Here is a 24,492-nt window from a genome sequence, read left to right as displayed (position 1 = left end):
GGAGGGCCTTGGCCTCCTGAACTCCGTTTTCTCTGCCAGCGAGTTCTAGGAGGCCATTGCAGCTGAAAATGGAGCTCAGGAGAGCTGCATGTGGCCCTCCTGGGCTCTGTTTTTGCTGGCAGAGAGTTGCAGGAAGCCATTGTAGTCAGAAACGGAGCTCAGGAGCCTGTTTTTGCTGGTAGAGCGCTTGGGCCACCAAAGGCACTCCCAACACGAATGACATCAAGCTGGCTGTGCCCATCCTGGCCATGCCCACCCTGGCTCCCTGAGGTCAAACACAACCCTGATGCGGCCCTCAATGAAATTAAGTTTGACGCCCCTGCTCTAGGGGGTTTACAACGATAACATTAAAATTAATTTGTGTCTTAGGAGGATTCAGTGTGAGAACAGTTCTCTTTGGGAATTGTCTGATCCATTTAAACTTTTAAATAAACAGTCTAACATATAGTATAAATCCTCATAAGGCTCTCTACATAATGAGTCTTCCACACAAAAAGCTTTAGTCTTTTCAGGAAGTACCAGTTAACATTTCTACTATTGTCCAATACCTTTTTATCATTACATACAGTAAGATGCTTTAGTCTATTACTTGTCATTCTACAGAAAGGGATTTGCTGGGGATCAGCACCTGACTAGTCCTGCTTATTTACTTGGAGGTTGGAGAGCTTGCTCGGTCATTTATGTAAATGAGTAGTTCTTCAGTTTAATCCAATTATAATCCCATTTGTGTTTCTTAAACATTGAACCATGTACAGTATATTGGCTCAGGAAAACTAAACCTTTAAAACTCAACTTCCAAATGTCCAACAATTTGTTACTCAATATGAAAAAATAATCAGTTACTGCCTCAAAGAAGCCTCTTTCTCAGAGAATTTTATACCACTAGCAGTATTATTACTAAGTGTATAGCTAAAGGAGCACTTTTAATCAAGAAAGGACAACCTTTTTCTAGATATCAATTCATTCTCCTGTTGGTAGGTAGCCTAAGAGGAGAGAAAGAGAAATGTCATGCCAATTCACAGCTACTTTGACCATCTAGGCTAGAGAATCCTTGTCCTTCCTCACAGAGGCCTTTGGGAGTGACAGTCCTTATCAGGGGATCAAACAACCATCTGTTGTAGGCCTTCCTGAGCAGAATGGAGCAGTTCTGCAAAAGGCAGGATCACATCAAATGGATAACAAATAGGGACAGTAGAAAAATGAAATATTAGTATAGATTTAATTATATAGTAAACTGCTATTTGGAGTTGAAGAAAGAAATGAAGAGATGATAACACAAGAAAGAAAGAGACATGAGTATGTGAGAATGTATGTTGCAGAAATGGCAGATTACTCAAATGAAACAAAAGAGATGAAACATAATCTGGAGAAAGAGAACATTTAATGGGAAGATATGATATTGGTGAATGGTAAATTGGTAGGATGTAGGAGATCTTTGTTTAGGTTTCTGTGGTGTTAATTTGTGTAAACCCTTTAACATCAAATGTGATGTTAAAATATTACCTAACTTCAATTAACATGTACAAGCACTACATCTACCGCTTCAATCCTTTGCAAGAATGGACCATGTTCTGGTTTCTAATTTATTTTAAGACAGCATTTAAATGTCCTAAATATAGTACCCACAAATCCCTTTTATTAAGCTTGCAATTCTTAAAGAGAGCATGGCAGATATAATTCATTGATTAATTAAGTGTCAAGAAATTTAGAGAGAAGCCATGAACTCTATCCATAGAGTTAAGGAGAGCATTTTGTCAAAAAGGGCTGTATAAGTTCTTAGGAATCTAACCAATCTTTTGGATGTTGAGACTTGGAAACTATGGTCAAATTATATAAATTATACAGGAAAAATGTATAATGCAAATGGACCTAAAAGGAAGAGAAGGAATGAAGCATTTTCTTCTTTATCTCAGAATCACAAGTATCTTTAAAGACTATATTTAGAAGTCTAGAGATACTATCCTGCCCATTGTAGGAAAATGTAATGCATCAGATCTGATTCCAAAGAAGATGTTTTGAAGCTACCTCTCTGCAACTTCTTATGGCAAGCATGCCTTTTTCTGATCCTGTATAACCTCATGATGTCTGGAAAATTTCTGTCTTCATGGAATTGAATTTGGAGCACTTATGCTATTCTCATTTGTAACATCCACATAGTCAAGTAAATGATACGTGTGTATGTAGGTTTTCCCCAAACCCCTACTCTGACTGAACTGACATATTTTTTCATATACCACATAATTTTTAAGCCTGCACTGAGAGGCAACATAACTTTTTCAAGCAAAATTTACACTGCCTTCTTCCATCTCCCATATATTAGTGACTATTCTTTGAGGTAAAACAAATAACCTAAGTACCAGTCCTAATACAGTGAGAAGAGAATATTTAGTGAAAGAGTAGCATAATAATAATTAAAATACTGGATTAAGATGGGAAAATCTAGGTTCTGGTATCCATGCAGCTTTGAAGCTTTAAGCCAATTGCTGTAATTTAGTTAGCATATCAGACAGGGCTGTAGGAGTACTATGCATATTGTCTTAAGTTATTGCAGGAAATTCATGATTTAATGTAATAAACAAGTGAAGCCAAGCAAATATCCCAAATAGACAGCTGTCCTTGATTGTCCTATTATTTTCTGTAATTGTTACTTCTGTTGCAGTTATCTCTGCTCAGCCTATATCCTTCATTGCTACAACTATCTGATGAGTAACAGGAAAACGGGGGGGGGGGGAATGACAATATGCCCAACGGGGTTGCTTTTCTGAGGGTTTCTAACATTCACATAAATCTAGATGTTGACTCTCTCTAGAAACAGCAGTTGCCTTGGACTGCTCACTTACCTCTAAGTTTGAAATATTTAAGATGATTGACAGTAGCATGTTCAATAGACTCTTCTGGGCATACTTTAATTCCAGTAGGAAAGAAAATGGATCTCTTCATTCGAAATAAATGCCTGCTGAACTTCTGTGATTCCTTGAAGTCAAGAAGAGGCTTGGAATCCAGAAACTGAGAATGATTTCTATTTTTTTGCCAGGTATCAGATGAAAGATCCAAAGAAATATCTTTAGGTGCTGTGTCCTCTGTTGGTAAATGGGTTTCATTACAAAGAAATATATTTAAGGAGCTATGGATATAATACTATAGTACTACATTATCTTATAAGTTTCATTAAGAAATATAATCTTTGAGGTGTTTTCAGTCTACTTTTCTTACATTCGTCTAGTAATATGGATGTTAACTAAGCAGTGTAGGAATTAAAATGTTGCACTGATGCTAAGGAGATCAATATCCTAGTCCACCATTAGTCACCAAAGGTCACTAGGTGACTTTGGGCCAGTCATTCTCTTTCAATCCAACCCAACTCAACTCAACTCACAGAGTTGTTGATATGAAGAAAAATAAGGAAAGCAAGTCTTATGTACTCTGCCTTCAGTTCCTGAATAAAAATGGCAGGATATGACTCTAATAAAAAAACAGTGCATCATAATAATTATAATACCTTTTCCACTAGATAATTATACTTTCTTTGTTATAGTATTGCAAATAAGTCTTAAATATAAATCTTTTTTATTAAAAAAAAGTCATCATGGGACTTTTTTATTTGTGTAATTAAGGTAATCAAGTTTTCAAAGGAAAAATGCTTATTATATAGATTTTGTGCCCCAAAATAAGAAAATTAAATTTGTTTTACAATTGAAGAATAAGAAGAGCTAGCATTTCTGTTTCCATAGATGCCAAGAAACTACACAATTGTTAAAACATATTTCTGCGTAGGACAAGGTGATGAGACTCTTCTATATAGTCTGAATAATCATTTCTCATATACAGAGACTACATAGAGTTTCTCATATCTATTCCCCACACATCTTACAGAATTTTCCTACAAGATCAGAGGGCTTACAGTGACTCACCTCTTAAACATTTTCTATTTGTATCATCCTAACTTTGACAAACAGCATAAGACTTTCAAGAACCATTTATGCATCTAATATGAATGTGCTAATCTAAATCCCTTGAGGATGGCTATGTTTTAAAGATGGAGATGAGTTCGCTCCTGCTTTATATTTTTTAATATGGAAACTAATCAGACTTAGTTCACATATTTTCCATTTGTATACTGTAAAAACTAACAAAGAGAAAAATGATAAAGCTGAACAATTCACTGACTATGTGAATGATAACGTACTAGCAATGTTTAAAAATGTTATTTGAAATGAAAAATAAATATAACCATAGCAAGAAGAGTTACAACATGATATACTTGCTACAGGCTTGAGGTCAAATATGAACAATATTAAGAGAGTAGTTGTTTTCTGAGAAAAGCTACTACTGAGTCTACTCTGTAAATATAAAACAGACATATGCTTAGTATTTATTCTCATGATATACATATTTCAGTAAAAGGAAGCCTTAGCCTGCTTATTCTTATGTTAGAGATAGGGACATTGTAGCCTGCAATTAATTTCTCCTGTCAATTTTAAGAATTGCAGATAATCACATTGGATTCCAGTACAGAAAAGGCTGATTCTAGCTCCATATAAATATAAACTATTCCCTCTCATTCTGATTAAATGAATTTTCATTAAATACAAACGTATGGCATAACTGTTTAACTAGTAAAATGGTTTATAAATGAATGTTAACACGCACACAAACACATGAATTATTAGGTATACTTTCTTACCTGCAAATGTTGGAAAATCCCTTTTAGCCAAAACAAATATGCATATTCCTAAATATATTTTCCAAGAAAAGTCACACATATTTATTTATCTTTTACTCTGTTTTATATTTAAAGTGAAAAAGGAAATAATCAAGTCTCTTTTCCACCGGACCAGCAATCCTGACAGTATTAAGCATCCAATAAGATTCTCTTCCAGGAAAAGCGCTGGTGTTCTATATTATTCCTTCCGATCATTAAAAAAAAAATACTATAGTTTCTTTAACAAAAGCCCAACAAAATATCTAAGATTATTTTCTCTAAAATAAATTATTTCATTTTTCATTTTGGGAGTTACAGAAGTGCTAAAGGAGAAGCTTCTTGATATTAGTCATTCCAGTGCAGACAGTTTTTTTTTTTTTCAAATTAAGCTGGTCAGCTGAGCCAGCTTTACTGGAGCTTATCATGCCCTTAACTGGCATTCCATACAAGGACAGCACCATTCTCACTTAACAAAATACAATTTTAATTAACTTCTTGGGTAAAAAGTATTATTTAAGCAATATCTTATGTTAACATAAGAAATTTTCATCCTTGGGTGATATTGCTGCAACTCTGGATGGTAACTACAACACATGCATGACTTAATTTATCACTATGATTCTCCAGACAAGATTAAAGCAGGGAGATATTTAGGAAATAGACCAAGAAGAATGTTGTTGAATAATGTACTTATTTATAGTTTTATATTTGTATAATGGTATTGCTATCCCATTTACAAAGAAAATAAACAAAAAAACTATGGGCTTTTATACATACACAATGACATATACATGAAAATAATAATTTTAAAATTGACATACCTGAAAGACCAGTTCATATTAATGTCATTTTTGACCTTGATCCCAAAAAGTTGATCCCAAAAAGCTAAAGTTTCAGACCTAGTTAATATCTGGATGTGAGTTGATAAGGTAATCCTAGGATTTCTGACTAGAAGAAAAATATTTCCCCAAAGAGGCCAATCCTTTCTGTATTCATACAAAGTAAAGTACATAGAAGTGTTCATATAGTACATAAAGTCAGTTCCAAAACTTTACTCTTTACTTAACCAAAGAAATAACTGGAATAAGGAATAAAGTATCATGATACATAATAAATATGTGACTTGCATTTGCCTGCTTATTATGTTTTACTCTGGTTTTAATGGAGCTTTATTGATCTTTGTGTCTTATTTGTTTTTTCTTTTAGTGTGATTGTTGTAACTAGCTGCCCAAAGCCATGAATGTGAGAAGGGCTGTTATACAATCAAATCAATCAATTAATAAAAATGACAGAATAACAGTACTGGATAAGTAGTGATTAAAGGCTAAATATATCTAGATATCTACTGCAACTTTATTCTGGGACACATTACACCATTGTCCCACAAGAGCTGACTGGCATCCTATCATCATCTGCAGGAAGCTGTCTCAAACCTTTCTGGTAGACCTCACCCACAGGACCTTTTGGTAGGCCAAATGCTCCTTGCATGGTCTTCTACATGGCTTTTTCAGTGGCCTCAAACACTGCCCCATATCCAGCTCCAGGAGCACTTCCTGGGTTTTGCCTGCTAAATTATTTCTGGTCTTCCAAGTCAAGTCCATTGATGAACCTCTTTGAAGTATTCCTGTTGATAGTTTACGTCAGGTCTTTTCCATCCGAACACACTTGGGTCTCTTCCAGCTCTCGATGATATATACATGTATCTGCTCCAGTCTTTCTGGCTGTAGCTATTCAGCTCAGAGGAAAAAGCCTTTTCATGAGAAATATAAATGTGTCCTTCAGCAGCTTCAGACTCCACTGAAGCTGCTGAAACTTGTAGGCACCACTCCCACAAGTTTCATACACACACATGAACATAAACACTTACATACACAAATGGACATTTACATATCTATACTTATCTACCTACCTAGTTACATATACTTTCTATATCTACCTATATACACATACATATGTACACACAGATATACAGTACATACCAATATTGAAATTCCTACTTTTACCTGCATATCTCTATCAGTATCAACAGATGGAGTCATACAAATAGGGTGGGGAAAGAAAGGGCTTGAAAGCATTTCTCTTCTATCAAGTCAGACTCTTTCCTTCCATAATGAGCCATGATAGTAGAGTTTGCTACTGTAGTGTACTGAAAGCTATTGGATACCAGACTAACAAAGAGCAGCTGTTTTGTGCACCGAATTTGAGAGTACTGACCACAAAGCAGCTTAAACCACAGTTTGTGTAAGCTAATCATCAGCTTACAATCTTTAGAAAGCTGGAATGTTTGAGGAATACAAAAAGTGCCAAACACAATTAAATCAAGAGATTCACCAAGTAAGACTATTTGGACAGCTACTGTCAATGAAGGTAGATAACAGAAATGTGTAAATCTTTGCTCTGTGAAATAGCCTGGTTGTTCCCCTTTGTCCTGATTCAATCCGATGAAAGATGAAGAGATAAGTAGGATCAGGTTCTATAGTCAAATATATTGTATATACTTCTGTCTGGATCCATTAAAATGAAAATGTGTGTTGAAGTAGTTTAATTATCATGGGTACAATGCAACCCACCAAAAGGGTTTTTTCCTTTGTCCTGGTTGACACATGAAGAAAAAATTGAATGGAATCCAGTTTCTCTTCATTCAATAGGTCCTCTTCACTTACTCACAGTCCCTGCCTTAGAGCCATTGACCAATTCCCTCCTGATGTTTCAGGGACTGGCCTATCCTTCTCTAAACTGGTATCTGGAGAGGCATCTAGGGAAACATCTTGGAGAGTCATTATAGGAACATTGATTTGGGTCTACTTTGATGAGATGAATTAGATTTATCTCAATGTGTTTTACACTGTGCAGGTAGCATGTTTTACTTTGTAAAGCAAAACAAAAATCATTTTCTTTAATGAAGGATGTATTGCCTTAAAACGTTATGGAAAGACTGGGAAATACTGCTCAAAGAGAGTGTACTTTCTTTTTCACATGACAGTATAATTTTTCCTACACAGAGATAACTGATATGCAAAAGAAAAGTATATATCCAGGTAAAATATTATATATATATATTGATACGATTACAATCATAAAAAATATGTAATTAAAATATATTAGTTACAACTAGTATTTGTTTCTTCTCTGTACAGTATTTATTTCATGTAAGAAAAAATTCACTTGAATTGAATATTTAAAATAATTCTTATTACAAGGATTCCAGCATCTTCCAAAGAAACAGCACTGATCTGTTGCAAACAATTGTCAAGTCAAACTTTATTTCAACAGAGTAATCCTGAGACTTTTATTAAAGAAAAAGAACTCATGAAACACTGTAGTAAAATAATAATTTATTCAATAGTAAAATTCCTTTTTAAACATTTAACAGCTTTCTTATCCTTTAGGGTTCTTTAGTCCAGTAAAAATTCTTCTAGTAACAGCTTCAACCTCAAATGTAAATACTTGGGTGAATCATATATATTCAATTTTTCTGTATGTCTTTTCAAAATCATATCTCTTTTGGCTAAGAAAAGTTTGTTTTATGTCACTTTTAAAAATTATAACAGTAGTTTTCTTGGTGATAGAATTTAATGGGGCTTATTCCTAGCTGTTAGTATAGGATTTCAATCAAAGTGCCTATTAGACAAACGTCCACTGACTCCACCCCCAAAATAAATAATTGAAATATTAATAAAATTCCCATCAGAGTGATACCTTGCCAGATATAAGCTGCAGCTGTACCCAGTACAGTGAAAACCATATGGTCTTGCGTTAAGTGTCTTATCAAATACATAGTATTCATATGCAATTTCTGAACAACAGAAACAGATTAGGTTTGAATCTGGGTTATGTAACCAAGTTAACAGGGAAAACAAATGACACTTCCATTTTATAATAACTTTGTAGCATGACTTTACATTGTGTTCCGGCATTTTAAAAATACAATGTAGAAAGTGATTGTACATATGAATAAGAAAACCCAAAATATAGCCAAAATCCAATGGATCAATACCATATCTAGTATATTCAAAAGCAGCTATAGATATATATATATATTCAGTTTAAATATTGAAGTGCTATTTTCAAAAATATTAAATATATTTTAAAATGTATTCGCTTTGTGAAGGCTTACTTTCTAGCTTTTGATATGAAATTATTTACATTTCTTAGGATTAAAGTATTCTTCCATCTTTGCTGTTTGTAATTTTGCTTCTGTTTTTCCCATTGAAACAAAATTAGGCAATGTGATGACATTTACTTTAAATTACATAATTATAATTTATATGCTTTCATTTTCTGCAAATATAGTTCAAATGTAACTATAATGTAAAATAAATACAGAAATGCAGTTCTTGAAAACATTAAAAGAACAAACATTGCAGATTAGATTTTTCATATTTCTGGATCTATGCTTTTTATTTTCAAGATCCAGAAGAAAAATCTGCTAGCTTTTGCTGCCACTCTGCTGTTGAAAATGTAGTTGCAAGATCAAGTCTCTAATCTGTTCTCGCTTTCTTCTCACCAGGTGAGGAGGGAACCATTGCTCCAAGTGTACCGGAAGCTCAAAGTTAACGATAGGATTCTGATGATTTAAAGAAAAAGGATTCTGTGTAAGTAATTTTTTTAAAAAAAGTATTGTTTATCTTGCTAGAAATATTTTTTGTTATTAGTGTTAATAAAATAAATATATAATTTATATAATAACAGCCTATCAATGAGTTACAGCCAAAAGCATAAGCACAAGTCCAAACATAAATTCTATTCAGGCTAGAAACCAGGAGACAGGCACAAAGCCAGCTGTTAACCTTGGGCCGGCCATTTTTTCTCAACTCTAGAAAGAAAATATTGGTAAACTACATCTGAAAAAGCACCAAGAAAACTGCAGGAGTCAACACTGATTCAAAGGCACAAAAAATAACTAACTAATGAATTAAATTAGCTAAATAAATAAATAAATAAATAAATAAATGTTGGATCAGCATTGGAAGATCAGACGATCATACAATATGTTGTATCCATATTGATAAACCCCAGAGCTATTCGTTTGTTAAAAGCCTTTTCATGAAATTGAAGATCTCTAAGAGCATTTACTACCTCCACTTGGACACTCTCAAGACGTGTGAACATCACTTCCCCGAATTTTCCAGCCAGTCTTGTTGTTATTGGGGAATTCTGGGAATTAAAATCCACACATATTGATGGAGGCTTGATTGAGAAAGGCTGATGTAGAATGATTCTAGTCATCAGCCATGCATTGGAAACAATCTCAGGGTTTATCCAGAAAAAAATAAAAGGACAAGTACAAAATGCATTGAAATTATTTGTACCTGAAAAAAAGTTTCCACATACTGCAATAAGTATATTCCACAATCACTGTTATTATTTTGTTTGGGGACTCTTGGACAAAAATCTACCATAGTCGATTTGCTGAACTCACGACAAGTTTTGCGTTTAGCTTCCCATTCTGCTTCTAGATATCTGAAATTGAAGAGAAATATATTAATATGGGTTCAAACTACGTGATCGGCTTTCCAATGCGATAACTTGAAAAATTAATTACTGTTTATTTAAGTCTCAATAACAAATATTGATTTACATGGTTTTAATTCAAACCAACTCTCTGTGGATATATGAAAACTAATAATCACTATTAAAGTGATTATTGTACACTTGGTGTAGTATTATGTGAAGAGGAAGTTTTCTACACTTCTACCCTCAAATATTTTGACTTGATTTGTATACTGCATAGATGTATACTCTGCCTCTGGCAGAGAAAACTGATGTGTATAAAGAAGATAAAGTTTGTTTCTAGCAAGGTGAGAAGTAACTGAGGTTCAGCTGAATCCCAACTTTTGCTCTTGGTCAAGCTAAGTCCAAGAATGATGTGGAACAATTCAACCACAGTTCAGTTCTTTATTTGCTTACATGTAGCAAAAGAATCTTGACAGACTAAACCCTTATTGCTTCCAGCCTACAGATATATCCTGGGAAATTCTACGGAGTAGCTAGCTTCACTTTCTTCTTCTATCTTCTATCCAGATCTGGGCTGAGCTGCCTCTTGTCCCCCTTCCCTTTTGGGAATGTGCTTCCTCCTTCTTGGGAAACTGCCATTTCACTCTAGTTTATCACCCCAGCTCCACCCTTCGTGTGTACCATCTTTCACAATCTTGAACATGGTTTAGCCAAAATGGGAACAATGGAAACATTTTTCAGTTGTTAGAATTAGATTTAGGTACTCATTATTTGGTATGTGACAAATGGAACAATGCTATTATGACACTCAGAATCTAGAGCAGATAAGGAGAGTGTGTGCAAATCAGATTTTGCTTTTCAGCTGGTCACTGATCTATTATTTAGCTGAAATTTAGGAAAAGCAACTAGTCTCTTATTATGGAATTATTTGTGAGAATATGAATGTAAAGCTGATTGCTGAATGCAATAAAAGAGTTACCTGATGAAAGTATAATATGCATGAGAATAAATGGAATGCTTAGTAAATTGTTCATCACTTAGCAGAAAGTAAGGAGGTATCATGACACTTCACCAGTTTAATGTATTTATGGCTAAATGTATAAGAAATGCTTGTGGTGACATGCATTTATTTAATTTCATTTACATTCCACCTTTATTATTTTTATAAGTAACTCAGGGTGGCAAGTACAGACATTACTCCTGCCTCCTCCTAGATATCAGCTGGTTCAGGACATGAAGATGCTTGAATTATATTTCATCAATATTAGAAAGACTATAGGAGGCATTATGGATCTAAGCAATGCATCAAATGGGAAACTAGCAGCTGTCTTGGAAAGGCAGGAAGAAGGTGCTCAGAATTTTAACTTGGAAATTAGAATAGTTAAAGGGTATATACCAGTGATAGCTAACCTTTTTACCGTTGCGTGGACAAAGCATGGGAAGCATGGGGGAGTCGCGTGCACACAGACCCACACCCATAATTCAGTGCACCTCTCCACCCGCGCATGCATGTATGACCACCCTGTGCTCCTCCACTTTTGGCATGTGATGGCACGATGGGACCAGAAGGCCCGTTTTTTGTTCTCCCAGGCTCCAGAGGCTTTCTTGGAGCCTGGGGAGGGTGAAAACGGCCTTCCCTACTCCCCCAGAGGCCCTCTGGAGGCTGGAAACGGCCCATTTCCTGACTTCTGGTGGGCCCAGAAGGACCAAAAATTAGCTGGCCAGTGTGCACATGTGTGCTGGAGCTGAGCTAGGGCAACGCTCGTGTGCCCACAGCTTTGGCTCCACATGCCACCTGTGGCATGCGTGCCATAGGTTCGCCATCATGGATATATACTGTATATTTATTGTTTCCTAAGTCTCTGCATGATTTACATAAACTCCTTGAACCTTGTTGGGGATATGAAGTGGAAATAGTTTAGGCTTGGTATGAAGCCTTGATACTCTAATTACATGGAAGTGAAAGTTGTATAAATCAGGAGTCCTCAATCCATGGACTGTAGCCCATTACTGGGCCTTGAGCCTTTTGGAATGGGCCGCAAAAGTAGCGGGTGAGCGTGCGCATGCACACATCCTTACTCGCTCCAGCAGCAAGGGAGTACATGTGCGTGCACTCCATTTGTGTGAGCGGCAGGCACAATTGCCCACCATGCACACAGAACCATCCCCCTTCTTCCCCTCCCACTAGTCCGCAAAGCCAAAAAGGTATAAATACCTTTATACCAAATTCTGGTATAAATTAAATTAGGTGAACTAAATGGTTGGAATGGAAAATCATATGTTGTTAAATAAGAGATAGGCCCAAGAATAAACGAGTGCTCAATGAATTTGCATTGACTACACAAGGAAGAAACTTATATGAATTTATTTTTTTTATTTTTTTTTATTTTATTTTAAATTTATATACCGCCTTTCTCCCTGAGGACTCAGGGCGGTGTACAGCCAGAATTAAAAAACATGAAATACAAATATTAAAAACAATTAAAATATATATAAATTTGGCTCAAAATTAAAAATACAAACCAATTAAAACATTTAAAATTTCTTCTTAAGCCAGCCCGGATTGCTGGAAAAAGTGGGTTTTAAGGGCACGGCGGAAGGCGCTAAGGTCTTGGATTCTCCTTATCTCTGGGGGCAACTGAATGAAGTATGTTAAATTAATTTAATCTCAGAAGGTCACTGAACAAGAATTGAATTGTATGAAGGCAGTGAATGAGTTGATAGGAAATAAGATGAAGATGAAGAATTAGATAGTGTTGGCAAGATCCTCAAAGAGTGGTGAGAAGCAACAGAAAGTCATTTATAAACAGTGGAAGACATGAATAGGCATTGTGGAAGCAAAGATGGTTTGAAAATTAGGGTAGTGCATAGAGGTACTATTTAATTTACTATTCTAGATAAAATAGATCTACATATATTTCTTTCTTTAATTGTCTCATGTCTTGAATTTCTTAGATTTATTACTTCTTTTCTGTATTTTACATACTTCAAACAGGAATAGCATATATGTGTGGATACAACTATGCCCCTATATAGCCTTTTTATTTTTATTTTATGTTACATTTCATTCATATTAAATATAGATGTTTACAGATTTAGCAAAATAAATATAGGATGTGACAGAAATCTGGCAGTGACATTGATCGCCTCTCTGAATTTTAAGCTGTATAGAAACAAAAAAAATCTGATATTTAAGTTTGATATATGTATCTTCTGATTTATATATATTATGAAATGTAAAAAACAGAATTGAAATGCAAGAATACTCACTCTCTCAGGACCTGAACAGTAGTTTGTACTGAACTTGCCTTCAGAGAATCTAAGATAAGGATACATGGCCTATATAAAAAGGGAAAAAATAGGTTATACAAAACATCTGTCTTGATTTTGCGCATTTCAGGGTAAAATTCAATGAAATAAGTTTGTATTTAACTTATGACTCTAGAGTCAGGATAATAGCTAAATTATACATAAAAGTATGCTTTATTCTAGTGGTTAAGCCACCAGGATAATAACCATGAGACGGATTTTAGACATGAAAGCCGGCTGGGTGACTGGGTTATTCAATCTCTCTCAGTCCAATTCACCTTACAAGGTTTTAGTGTGAGAAAAACAGGAGGTGAAAGCAGTATTAGGTCTGTTCGCTGCCTTGTAAACACATAGAATATATGTATGCATGTGTATGCATGTATGCATATGTGTATATATATATACATATATTTAAAGAATGAAAATAAATGGACTTGCCTACCTTTTACAAATTTTCTTGATTTTTAAAGTGTCTGAGAATTTCTGAAAAACATTCACAATATTATCAGAAAAAGCAAACCAGAAAGGATAAACCATCTTATAAAATGTTAAATTATCCTGGATTTATACAATGAACAGTACAGCAACTTGGCCAAATGCTTAAAACTAAATTTAAAAGTCAGTAAATTAATATATAATTGATATTCTGAGATTTTGTTTTTATAACTTATTTACATACCTTGCCTAACAAGAATGTAGATGGTACCATTTTAGCTCCTGCCTCAGTATGTGTAACTTATTCAAAGGATTCCCATATAATGGTAAACAAGACCAATCTCAGATGGTAGAAATTTGTTGTAGATTTTGTCATTCAATTCAAAATTAGTTTACCAATATATTCAACTTCCTTATTATTCATCCAGGATTGGCAAATATGCAACTTTTTATGACTGTGATATACTGTTTTAATAGCAAGAAATTACTTTTGCTTTAATGGACTATAACATTAAAAAAAAACAATTACAAGTAAAAAAAATGTACTTTCCATTATTATAGTTACATTACAAAACTATGAAGAAAAGCCTAAAATGTATGATTTTCTTTCTTTCCTTTAATCATGTCCGATTCTTGAGGCTCTCTAGGAAAGTCCCTACAATTTTCTTGGCGAGGTTTTTCAGAAATGATTTGCCATTGACTCTTCCTAGGACTAAGAGAAAGTGACTGGCCTAAATCTGCCCAAATGGCTTTGTGCCTATGGTGGGACTGAAACTCATGGTCTCTTGATTTCTAGCCTGATGTCTTAAATACTACACTAAAATTGGCTCTCTAGAATATATCAATATTTATTATTGTATGAAATTGTATTTATCATAATTTCTATGTGTATTTTGCAGAATCTTACTGTATATGGATTGTATATAGAAAGATAATTGCAATTCATATTCATATGTTTTCTAATATATCACATCTTTTTATTAGTCCATAATCACAGCTTGATAGGAGTAAGATTGATTAAAGTCAAATATATATGTATATATATAGATAGACTTTCTATGGAACATACTTTCCCTTTTTTGATGGAATACAGGTGATCCTTGGATTATGAAGGCAATTTGGACCAGAATTGCTACCACTAAGGAACACAATTGTAAAGTATAATGTATGTGACCTCATTGTTTAGTGACAGCAACCGGTTGCCATCATAACACCAAGACACATGGGTTGTTAAGTGGAAAGCAGTGGCAATCCTAGGTAAAGATCGTGGGGAGCGCAAAGGAAATTCTAGGAGAATTTGAAAGCTCTGGTGCAGGCCATGAACACAAGATGACCACAGTATCAATGGTGCAATGTGATGTGAGCACAGGAAAGCCAGGGAGTAAATGGCATGGTGCAAGCACAGGAAAGAAAAGATTGATGGCACTGTGTGGTACAAACCAGGTAGGCTATGGAGTGGATGATGTGGTAGGGCAGAAGCGGAAGAAAGCCAAAGGGATTTACCATGCTGACTTGCAACCTTCCCTGCTGGTTTTCCCATTAATTTTGCTTATGGGAAGTTGGCAGGGAATATTGGAAATGGTGACCATGTAATCGTGGGATGCTGCTACCATCATTAAGTGCAAGCCTGTTTCCAAGTGCCCAAATCGCAATAATGTGAACACAAGGATGTTGCGATGGATGGAACTTTGGAGGATCAGTTGTAAATACCACTTGTTTAGTATTGTCACAACTTTGAACAATAGATTTTATTTATTTATTTATTTATTTATTTATTTATTTATTTATTTATTTATTTATTTATTTATTTATTTATTTATTTATTTATTTATTTATTTATTTATTTATTTAATTTGTATGCCACCCATCTCCCTGATAAGTAAACCATTTTTTTTCCATTTGGATACAACACTATAAGTAGCTGTTTTGGAACAAGTTAGGATATTAACATTTTGAAATTAGTTAGTATCTTGGCATCTTCTAAATCAATTTCTCATGCACAGAATGAAATGTATTTCCTGGTTTGATTACTAATTCCAAGGAGGAGGAGCATTCATATATAAAAACCATCTTCCAAAGCAAAACCTATATGCAGAGATACAATCATATGAATGCAATCAAAATACTTACTTTGGAAACTTTGGAACTGAATTCTGAAGCTATGGTGCCTGGTTGAATATCTAAGATAAAACAAAACAGGTTTAAAAAATAATATTAAGGATGGAAGATGGCTTTGTATTGAAAATGGATATTTATATATTTTATTGTTTTTATCTATAGTCTTTTCAATACACACACACACACAGCATGCTTTCAGAGTTTGTCATAATGAATAGCACTTCAATTAGAAACTGATACAGGCACATTTATAGGGGTATAGGCCTGGCTGAACTTAGGCCTGAGTGGCGCAGCAGACTAATGCTATTGTTAAAGGTAGTATTTAGCTTCCAGCTGCCTGCAATTACTGCGAGTTCAATTCTCACCAGGCTCAAGGTTGACCCAGCCTTCCACCCTTCATAAGGTAGGTAAAATGAGGACCCAGTTTGTGGGGGCAATAAGCTGACTTTGTATAAAATATACAAAAGTATGAAGGCTATTGCTTAGCGCCTTGTAAGCCACCCTGAGTCTCCGGAGAAGGGCAGCATAAAAATAAATAATAATTAAAAAATTACAATATCACATTAATAGTTCAAAGATGGCAACCTAAGATCCCAGAGTGACATTACCTTCCCATTTTTCTTCTTTTCAACCAACAGAAAGTTGGAAATAAATTATATGAAAATGTGAAATAAGGCCCGGGGTTACCAAAAGGTTGCCTATACTTACTCCAGATACCCCTACAGATAGCACTTGGACAGAATCATTGGTTATGGGGTACACTGGCCCTGGTGATGTAAGGATATGTATGCTTGGATTATAATGAGATAGCAAACATGCACTAAACCTTATAGCCAGTTAAGCAGGCCATAGAGGGAAAAGCACACCAGAAAGATATATAAGAACAGTATTCATTCATTGATCTCCAAAATCCAGTACATATTCTTAAATCATTACCTTCATGATGCAGGTTGCTCTTTATATCTTGCTCTTCAGTATCACACCAGATATCACTAAGGACCAAAACACTTTCTTTTCTAATGGTTCCACTGTTACTTTCTGACTGATGTGGAAATTGCTGGAAGTCAGATTGTGGCAAATGTTGACTTTCACAATCCTTATATATAACTTTTTCTAACCAAGGGAAGCAAATTACTGCAATATACCAATGAGACCTGGACAAGGAAAGGCAGAGGAAAGTCATATCTGCTTCTCTAAGAGGAACGAACAAAATTTTTTGAACTATGAATACCTTTCTCTTTTATTTTTATTTCCACTAAGCCAGGTGTTTATCTGATATAAAATAATTACTATGCCATTTTCCCTATTAATCTTTATTTCTTTAGATAGCATCTAAATTACAAATTATGACTATAAGTTTCATATAAATTTCTAATTTTATTTCTTGCATTTATTAAAGATGACTTCATGCCCTTTTCAAGAACATCTAAACTCTACATATACCAAAACAGTCACACTGAACATTAGCCACACAGAGGTGGATAATATAGCAGAAAACGTGTTCCAAAGTATATATCAAACTTACTCTTCATTTACGGGTACAAAAATGTAATCTTTGTTAAAAATGTTTATATATCGAGTCCACCTTTTTACTCTTCGGTGTCTTCTTTGTGCCATTCTGTGTGAATATAAAATAATAATTAATACTGTTCATCAGAATAAAAATAAATATTTATTTTCTTATCTGGAAAGAACCTATAAACTACTTTATATTAGTCTTTACCTGACAATAGGCAAATTCACTTTTTGTGAATCAGCTGGCCAAGATTAGTTGGCCCATCCCTACAATTATTATGTAGTAATGCCCATCAGTACAATTATTCAAGATCCTATCTCCTTCTGTATGGAATGAATCTGAACTGACAGATTCATTTGTCATTCATTTTTCATTTTCACCCCCTCATTTGTGATCTTATTTTAGAGGGGGGTGCGGACCTGGCAGGTATTACGGAGACCTGGTTGGGCCAAGAGGGGGGGGTCCCCCTCGTTGAAATGTGCCCACCAGGTTTCCGTGCATTTCATCAGCCAAGGGCCCAGGGGAGGGGTGGGGGAGTGGCGGTGATTATTAGGGAGAGTCTTTGTCCGAGGGAGACCACTGTTCCTCAGATAGCCGGATGTGAGTCCCTCTTTGTGAAGTGGGGCCGTGGGGTGCAGATGGGTTTGCTGACTGCGTACCTGGCTCCCTGCCACGTGGCAGCGACCCTGCCCGAGCTACTCGACGTCATTGCCGGGGTGGCGGTTGACACCCCCAGACTTATTGTCATGGGGGATTTCAACCTTCCGTCTGCGGGTGAGGCGTCAGAGGCGGCTCGGGAGTTCATGGCTTCCATGACGGCCATGGACCTGACCCAGTTAGTTCAAGGCCCAACTCACATAGGGGGACACACTCTGGACTTGATTTTTGTCTCTGGTCAGTGGTTGAATGATCTTGGTAGAGGGGATCTAGACATCAAACCCTTGTCATGGACAGATCATTCGCTCCTTCACTTAGACTTTCCTGCCGCTTTCCCCCGCCGCAGGGAGACGGAACCGACCAAATGGTTCCGTCCCAGGCGCCTGATGGACCCCGAAAGGTTCCTGATGGAGCTTGGGCCGTTTCCTGAGACTCTGGCACACGACTCGACTGAAGAGCTGGTGGCCGCCTGGGAGAGTGCGGCCGCCGGAGCTTTGGACCGCGTCGTGCCTTTGCGGCCTCTGACCCGATGCCGATCTCAATTGGCTCCTTGGTTCTCTGAGGAGCTGAGAGAGATGAAGCGTCGGAAAAGACGCCTAGAGAGCATTTGGAGGACTAGTCAATCCGATTCCGACCGGACACAGGTGAGGTCTTATATCAAGACCTACCTAGTGGCGATAAAAGCGGCGAAATCTAATCATTTCTCCGCTCTTATCGCATCTGCAGAGAACCGCCCAGCCGCCCTGTTTAGGGTGACCCACTCCCTCCTCCGGGGGGGAGTGCGGGAAGATCCCTTGCAAGGCCGCGCTGAGGATTTTGTGCAATTCCTGCATGATAAAGTCGCTCGGATTCGGGATGGCTTGGACTCCGATTGGATGAGTCCAGGGGAGGAGACAGGAGCAGGCCTTGAGAATATTATCTGGGAGGAGTTTGATCCTGTGGCTCCCGAGGATGTGGACAGGGTTCTGGGTAGGATTAGTGCCGCCACATGTTTATTGGACCCGTGTCCCTCCTGGTTGGTACTGGCCTCCCGGGAGGTTACACGAGGCTGGCTCCAGGGGATTATAACTGCTTCTCTGAGTGAGGGTGCCTTTCCCGCCGCCTTGAAAGAGGCGGTGGTGAGGCCCCTCCTCAAGAAGCCTTCCCTGGACCCGGCTGAATTAGCTAACTACCGTCCGGTCTCCAACCTTCGTTTTGTGGCGAAGGTTGTTGAGAGTGTGGTGGCACGACAACTGCCCGGGCACCTGGATGAAGCTATCTATCTAGACCCGTGCCAGTCGGGCTTCAGGCGGGGGCACAGCACAGAAACGGCATTGGTCGCGTTGGTGGATGATCTCTGGAGGGCTCGGGACAGGGGTTGCTCCTCTGTCCTAGTCCTATTAGATCTCTCAGCGGCTTTTGATACCATCGACCATGGTATCATGCTGCGGCGGTTAAGAGGGTTAGGAATAGGGGGCACCGTTCTGCGGTGGTTCTCCTCCTTCCTCTCTGACCGCTCGCAGTTCGTGTTGGCAGGGGGGCAGAGGTCGACCTCGAGGCATCTCGCATGGGGAGTGCCACAAGGGTCGGTCCTCTCGCCCCTTCTGTTCAACATTTATGTGAAGCCACTGGGTGAGATCATCCGTGGTTTTGGGGTGAAGTGTCATCTGTACGCTGATGATACTCAGCTGTACATTTCCACCCCAGACCACCCCAACGATGCCCTTGCTGTGATGTCTCGCTGCCTGGAGGCCGTGCGGGTCTGGATGGGGAGGAACAGGCTCAGACTCAACCCGTCCAAGACCGAGTGGCTGTGGCTGCCGGCGTCCCGATATAGTCAGCAGGTGCCATCGCTGACTATTGGGGGTGAATCTTTGCCCCCCACAGAGAGGGCTCGCAATCTGGGTGTCCTCCTGGATGCACGGCTGTCTTTAGAAGAGCATATGACGGCCGTGGCCAGGGGGGCCTTTTATCAGGTTCGCCTGATCCGCCAGTTGCAGCCCTTTCTGGACCGGGACGCCTTGCGCACAGTCACTCATGCCCTTGTCACCTCCCGGCTGGACTATTGTAATGCTCTCTACATGGGGCTCCCCTTGAAGAGCACTCGGAGGCTCCAACTGGTCCAGAATGCGGCCGCGCGGGTGGTTATGGGCGCAACCCGTTGTGCCCGTGTGACACCCCTCCTGCGCGAGCTGCACTGGCTCCCAGTGGTCTTCCGGGTGCGATTCAAGGTGTTGGTTACCACCTTTAAAGCGCTCCATGGCATAGGACCCGGGTACCTTCGAGACCGTCTTCTGCCACCAATAGCCTCCCACCGACCAGTCCGCTCCCACAGAGAGGGTCTCCTCAGGGTGCCATCAGCCAAGTTATGTCGGCTGGCGACACCAAGGGGGAGGGCCTTCTCTGTGGGAGCCCCAGCCCTGTGGAATGAACTGCCCCCGGAAATACGCAAGATCTCCGACCTCTGGGTGTTTCGTTGCGCATTGAAGACCCTGTTGTTCCGCCAGGCCGGGCTATCGACTTAATAATTTTAAATTGGGGTATTTTAAATTTTTGGGGTTTTAAATCGGCCAAATTTATTTAATTATTTTAATTTTTAATTATTGTTGTGTCTTGTGTTTTTAAATTGGCTGTACACCGCCCTGAGTCCTTCGGGAGAAGGGCGGTATAGAAATAAAATTATTATTATTATTATTATTATTATTATTATTATTATTATTATTATTATTATTATTATTATTATTATTATTATTATTATTGACAGAGTGATCAATGGAACTATAGCTCCCTTCTTCATTCTGTGCTATGCATGTAAGAAATTGAGACCTAGAATCTTGTTAAGCTTCACAGAGAGACCTCGGTAATTTAAATGAGTACTTGGCCATTTATAAAAAGGTTATCTCTTCTGCACTGATACCTTCCAGATGTTTTATGTTTGCCCTTATCCTTGGCTGTGCATGTTATCTGAGAATGGTGGGAATAATAAATAATAGTTACTATTATTATTATTCTAAAATGTAAAGGAACTGTGTTAGGAAAAAGTATCATGATAGAAAGAGCATCATCAACAAGAAAAACCAATTAACTTAAGGTTTTTGGAGAAATATTGTAGATTTTGTTTACATATATATATTTACAAAATTTTTATTAAAATGCACTCTCAAAAATTATTGCCGTCTTGTGATACTAATATAGTTTCCTGGATTACAGTCCCTTACCAAATGTTTACAAAATTTTTTGATCATACTTAGAATGCAAGAGATTAATTGTAGCTGTTCAAGCCTAACTCTAAAAAAAATGCACTGGTTAAATCAACTAATCCTTACTAGGGAAAAGTGCCACATTTTTATCGAGATCCATAGCATTAGATCAGGAATAATTCTTAGAAATAGTTCCATTTCCTTTGTTTTAAGAAATGCAAATGTTACTTATTTAAAATCAGCTTACGACAGTTTTGGATTTTCTTCTGAGTTCTTCTCCGTCCTGGTCAAGCACTTGTAGAAGAAACTGCTAAATATGTGTGATCGATCTGCAAGTTCCTTGGGAGCCTTTTCTAATTGCAGATATCTACCAAACAGACAAAAAAAATTTTTTTGTTCTATTTCTTACATGAAAATGTTTTCTGTTACTCATTTATATGCATTTTAGAAAAATGTAATTCTCGTGATTTTTGTTCTTCAGTTTGCCTGGAGAAAATATCAAAAGCAATAAAGTGACTGGCTATTTATACAACTGATTTCTTTTACATTAAACATTTGAAAGTCATGTTTTTGACACTCTTAAATAATTAGGAGTGACCTTAAATAATTTAATTTCCAACAAGCTGATATTTAATCACTACAAATACAGAAAAATCATTTATAAGTTGATTTAGAGGAAGGGGAAACTTCTTTCAGCTTTCCAAATTGTCTCCTATTAAGCAATAACTCTGTCAACTGCAAAGGAACATATCATCAATTTTGCTTACTTAAGATAAAAATCAATGATCACATCATTAAGGAATTCTCCATATTCTAAACACTCCAAATCCTCTTTTGTGACACCAAGCCCTCCTTTTGCAGGTGAAGGAGGATAAACAATCAAGCTGAGAAACAAAAACAAAATGAAATAATTATTGTGAAGTTACTACTAATATTAGGACTGAACAATTTGATATTTATTTCTTGCTATAAACGTAGTTTATTTTTAAAACATAAAATCCAAATGTTTATTCTATCTAGGATTTTTTAAAAAAGCTTTGATTTGAAAGAAGTGTACAACATATATGCATATACACAGTGTATGTAATTACTGAAAAATAGGAAACACAGTGAAAACTTTAAAAAGGTATGCTTATTAAACATTTTAATTCCAATTGGTGTTAAGACTTTTCCATTAAATGTGACATCATATTTCAGGAAGGTATATGACTACATTAAGCAATATACACAATTATTTAAGACTGACTCTAAATTTCTAGTCCTGGCCCAGTTCTGCTGTCTAATCACATATCTAGATAACAAAGTTATTGCCTAGCAAATATGTTGAATGAATGTCGATGTGGATGGCCTATGTTAGTAGAACTGAGGTCAGTTGTTCTCCTTCCCCTGATTGAGGAAAACACTTCAGAAGATCATTTAAAGCTCAACGAGTTAGAAAATACTGTAATGCCTAAGATTTCTGAAGCAGAATTGATGGCTTTTATTCATATAAGTAAAAATTGCTCATATCCTTTCCTCAGGTTGTAGAAAGCTCATCTGATACTGAATTGCCTGATGAGGCTCTTCCACTTTGAGGAAGGAGAGGCAGTATATGATACAAGTTAAGTATGGAATATCTCAAATTGCTGCTAATGTCTTATCCCAATGACATATTGCATTATTCTGGATGATCATTTGATCTTGACAAGCAACTTCAGGGAAAAGGCTGCAATGGATGGAATACTGATAAATCCTGATTTTGCAAGAATAACTTCATTTTTTCATACTTTGTAATAAGCATCTATTTTGGCTGAAATATTACTGAAAATAAAAAGTTAAACAACGTAAGCAAAATGATCCTATTGTGAAGGATGATAGCCAGAACATAAGTGCCATATGAATGTAGTATGTCCTTAGAGGGAAACAAATTGAGATAAATGAACCAAAATTTATTCCTACTTTGACTTCTTTGAACAATAAAGCTTTACAGGTTTAAAAGGTAGATACCTAAGAATGAAATAACACATTTTAAACTATAATTTTATTTTTACACATCTTGGTATATTCAATTATCAATTTACTATATAAAAAATAAGTTGTTAGTACAGTGAGTAGAGGCCTGTATCATTAGTTGGATGTTTCACTATTACATAAAACTGTCATACATACTTCTTCACAGGTCCAGTCTCCTGCAACTCCTTCCACTCATTTCCTTTCCCAGAAGAAATAGAAAAGGAGTATTGTCCACTATGTTGTTTCTGAAGCAAGGTATAATTGGGCTTGTTGAGATTTGATTTGCATTCCTGGCAAAAAGAAAGTTCTGCATTAGAGTAGATTAAGTGTATGATGGGAAGGCAATACCCAAACATTTAAACTGGCTGCAAAAAAAAATAAAAAAAAAAAAAAAATAGCATAGTATTGCTTTCAGAATTAAAAGCCATTTCATGTTCCTCACTAAACCTATCATCTGGACAGCAATAAAATATGACAAAATCATGTTTACCATTCAGCTGTTCTTAGATCCTGATAGAACATTTAAACTTTCTTTTATAAATTTTCGTCCCATCAGGGATGAGTTAATTTAAGTATTGCAAGTAGGAGGAAACAACTTAATTTAGAATAAATTCTGACAAGAAAATATATTTTTATTCTGCACTTATGCTTCCATGTTGAAATTATATAAAATACCGTAGCAAAATTATGAAAGTACTGTAGCAATAATAAATATTCGGCTCAACCCTGCCAAAACTGAGTGGCTGTGGATACCGGCATCTCGGTTCAAAGGTGAGATTCCATTGCTGACTATAGGGGGTGAAATTTTGCCCCCTGTAGACAGGGCGCGCAACTTGGGTGTCCTCCTGGATTCACGGTTGAGTTTAGAAGATCATATAACAACCGTGACCAGGGGGGCATATGCCCAGATTCGTCTGGTCCGCCAGTTGCGCCCCTATTTGGACCGAGATGCCCTACGCACAGTTACTCATGTGCTAGTTACCTCCCACGTTGACTACTGTAATGCTCTCCACATGGGGCTGCCCTTGAGGACCACTCAGAGGCTTCAACTGGTACAGAATGCAGCCGCGCGGGTTGTGATGGGAGGGTCCCGATAGTCCCATGTTACACCCCTCCTGCGCAACTTG

The 24,492-nt window shown here is 37.0% G+C and overlaps 2 protein-coding genes across 2 annotated transcripts in view; both read right to left on the bottom strand.

The window, feature by feature from the left end:
* Positions 1–7,482, bottom strand: part of IMPG2 (interphotoreceptor matrix proteoglycan 2) — a 39,660-nt gene extending 32,178 nt beyond the window's left edge. Inside the window, exons 1-3 of the mRNA XM_070943645.1 lie at positions 7,370–7,482; positions 4,685–4,704; positions 2,841–3,080 (exon numbers count right to left, since the gene is read on the bottom strand). Of these exons, the coding sequence (XP_070799746.1) occupies positions 2,841–3,080; positions 4,685–4,704; positions 7,370–7,482 (373 nt within the window). The remainder of the gene's footprint in view (positions 1–2,840; positions 3,081–4,684; positions 4,705–7,369) is intronic.
* Positions 7,483–9,103: 1,621 nt separating this feature from the next.
* Positions 9,104–24,492, bottom strand: part of SENP7 (SUMO specific peptidase 7) — a 41,864-nt gene continuing 26,475 nt past the window's right edge. Inside the window, exons 15-24 of the mRNA XM_070942735.1 lie at positions 23,522–23,655; positions 22,141–22,257; positions 21,621–21,740; positions 17,547–17,639; positions 16,958–17,175; positions 16,034–16,083; positions 13,911–13,951; positions 13,430–13,498; positions 10,015–10,165; positions 9,104–9,269 (exon numbers count right to left, since the gene is read on the bottom strand). Coding sequence (XP_070798836.1) covers positions 9,132–9,269; positions 10,015–10,165; positions 13,430–13,498; positions 13,911–13,951; positions 16,034–16,083; positions 16,958–17,175; positions 17,547–17,639; positions 21,621–21,740; positions 22,141–22,257; positions 23,522–23,655 — 1,131 coding nt within the window. The 3' untranslated portion in view covers positions 9,104–9,131. The remainder of the gene's footprint in view (positions 9,270–10,014; positions 10,166–13,429; positions 13,499–13,910; positions 13,952–16,033; positions 16,084–16,957; positions 17,176–17,546; positions 17,640–21,620; positions 21,741–22,140; positions 22,258–23,521; positions 23,656–24,492) is intronic.

This window comes from Pituophis catenifer, unplaced genomic scaffold, assembly GCF_029215685.1.
Source record: "Pituophis catenifer annectens isolate HBS135680 unplaced genomic scaffold, rPitCat1.0.hap2 SCAF_4, whole genome shotgun sequence".
In the NCBI taxonomy this organism is placed as follows: domain Eukaryota; kingdom Metazoa; phylum Chordata; class Lepidosauria; order Squamata; family Colubridae; genus Pituophis; species Pituophis catenifer.
The sequence above is the reverse complement of the archived record's forward strand: the minus strand, read 5'-3'. Positions and strand labels throughout refer to the sequence as shown.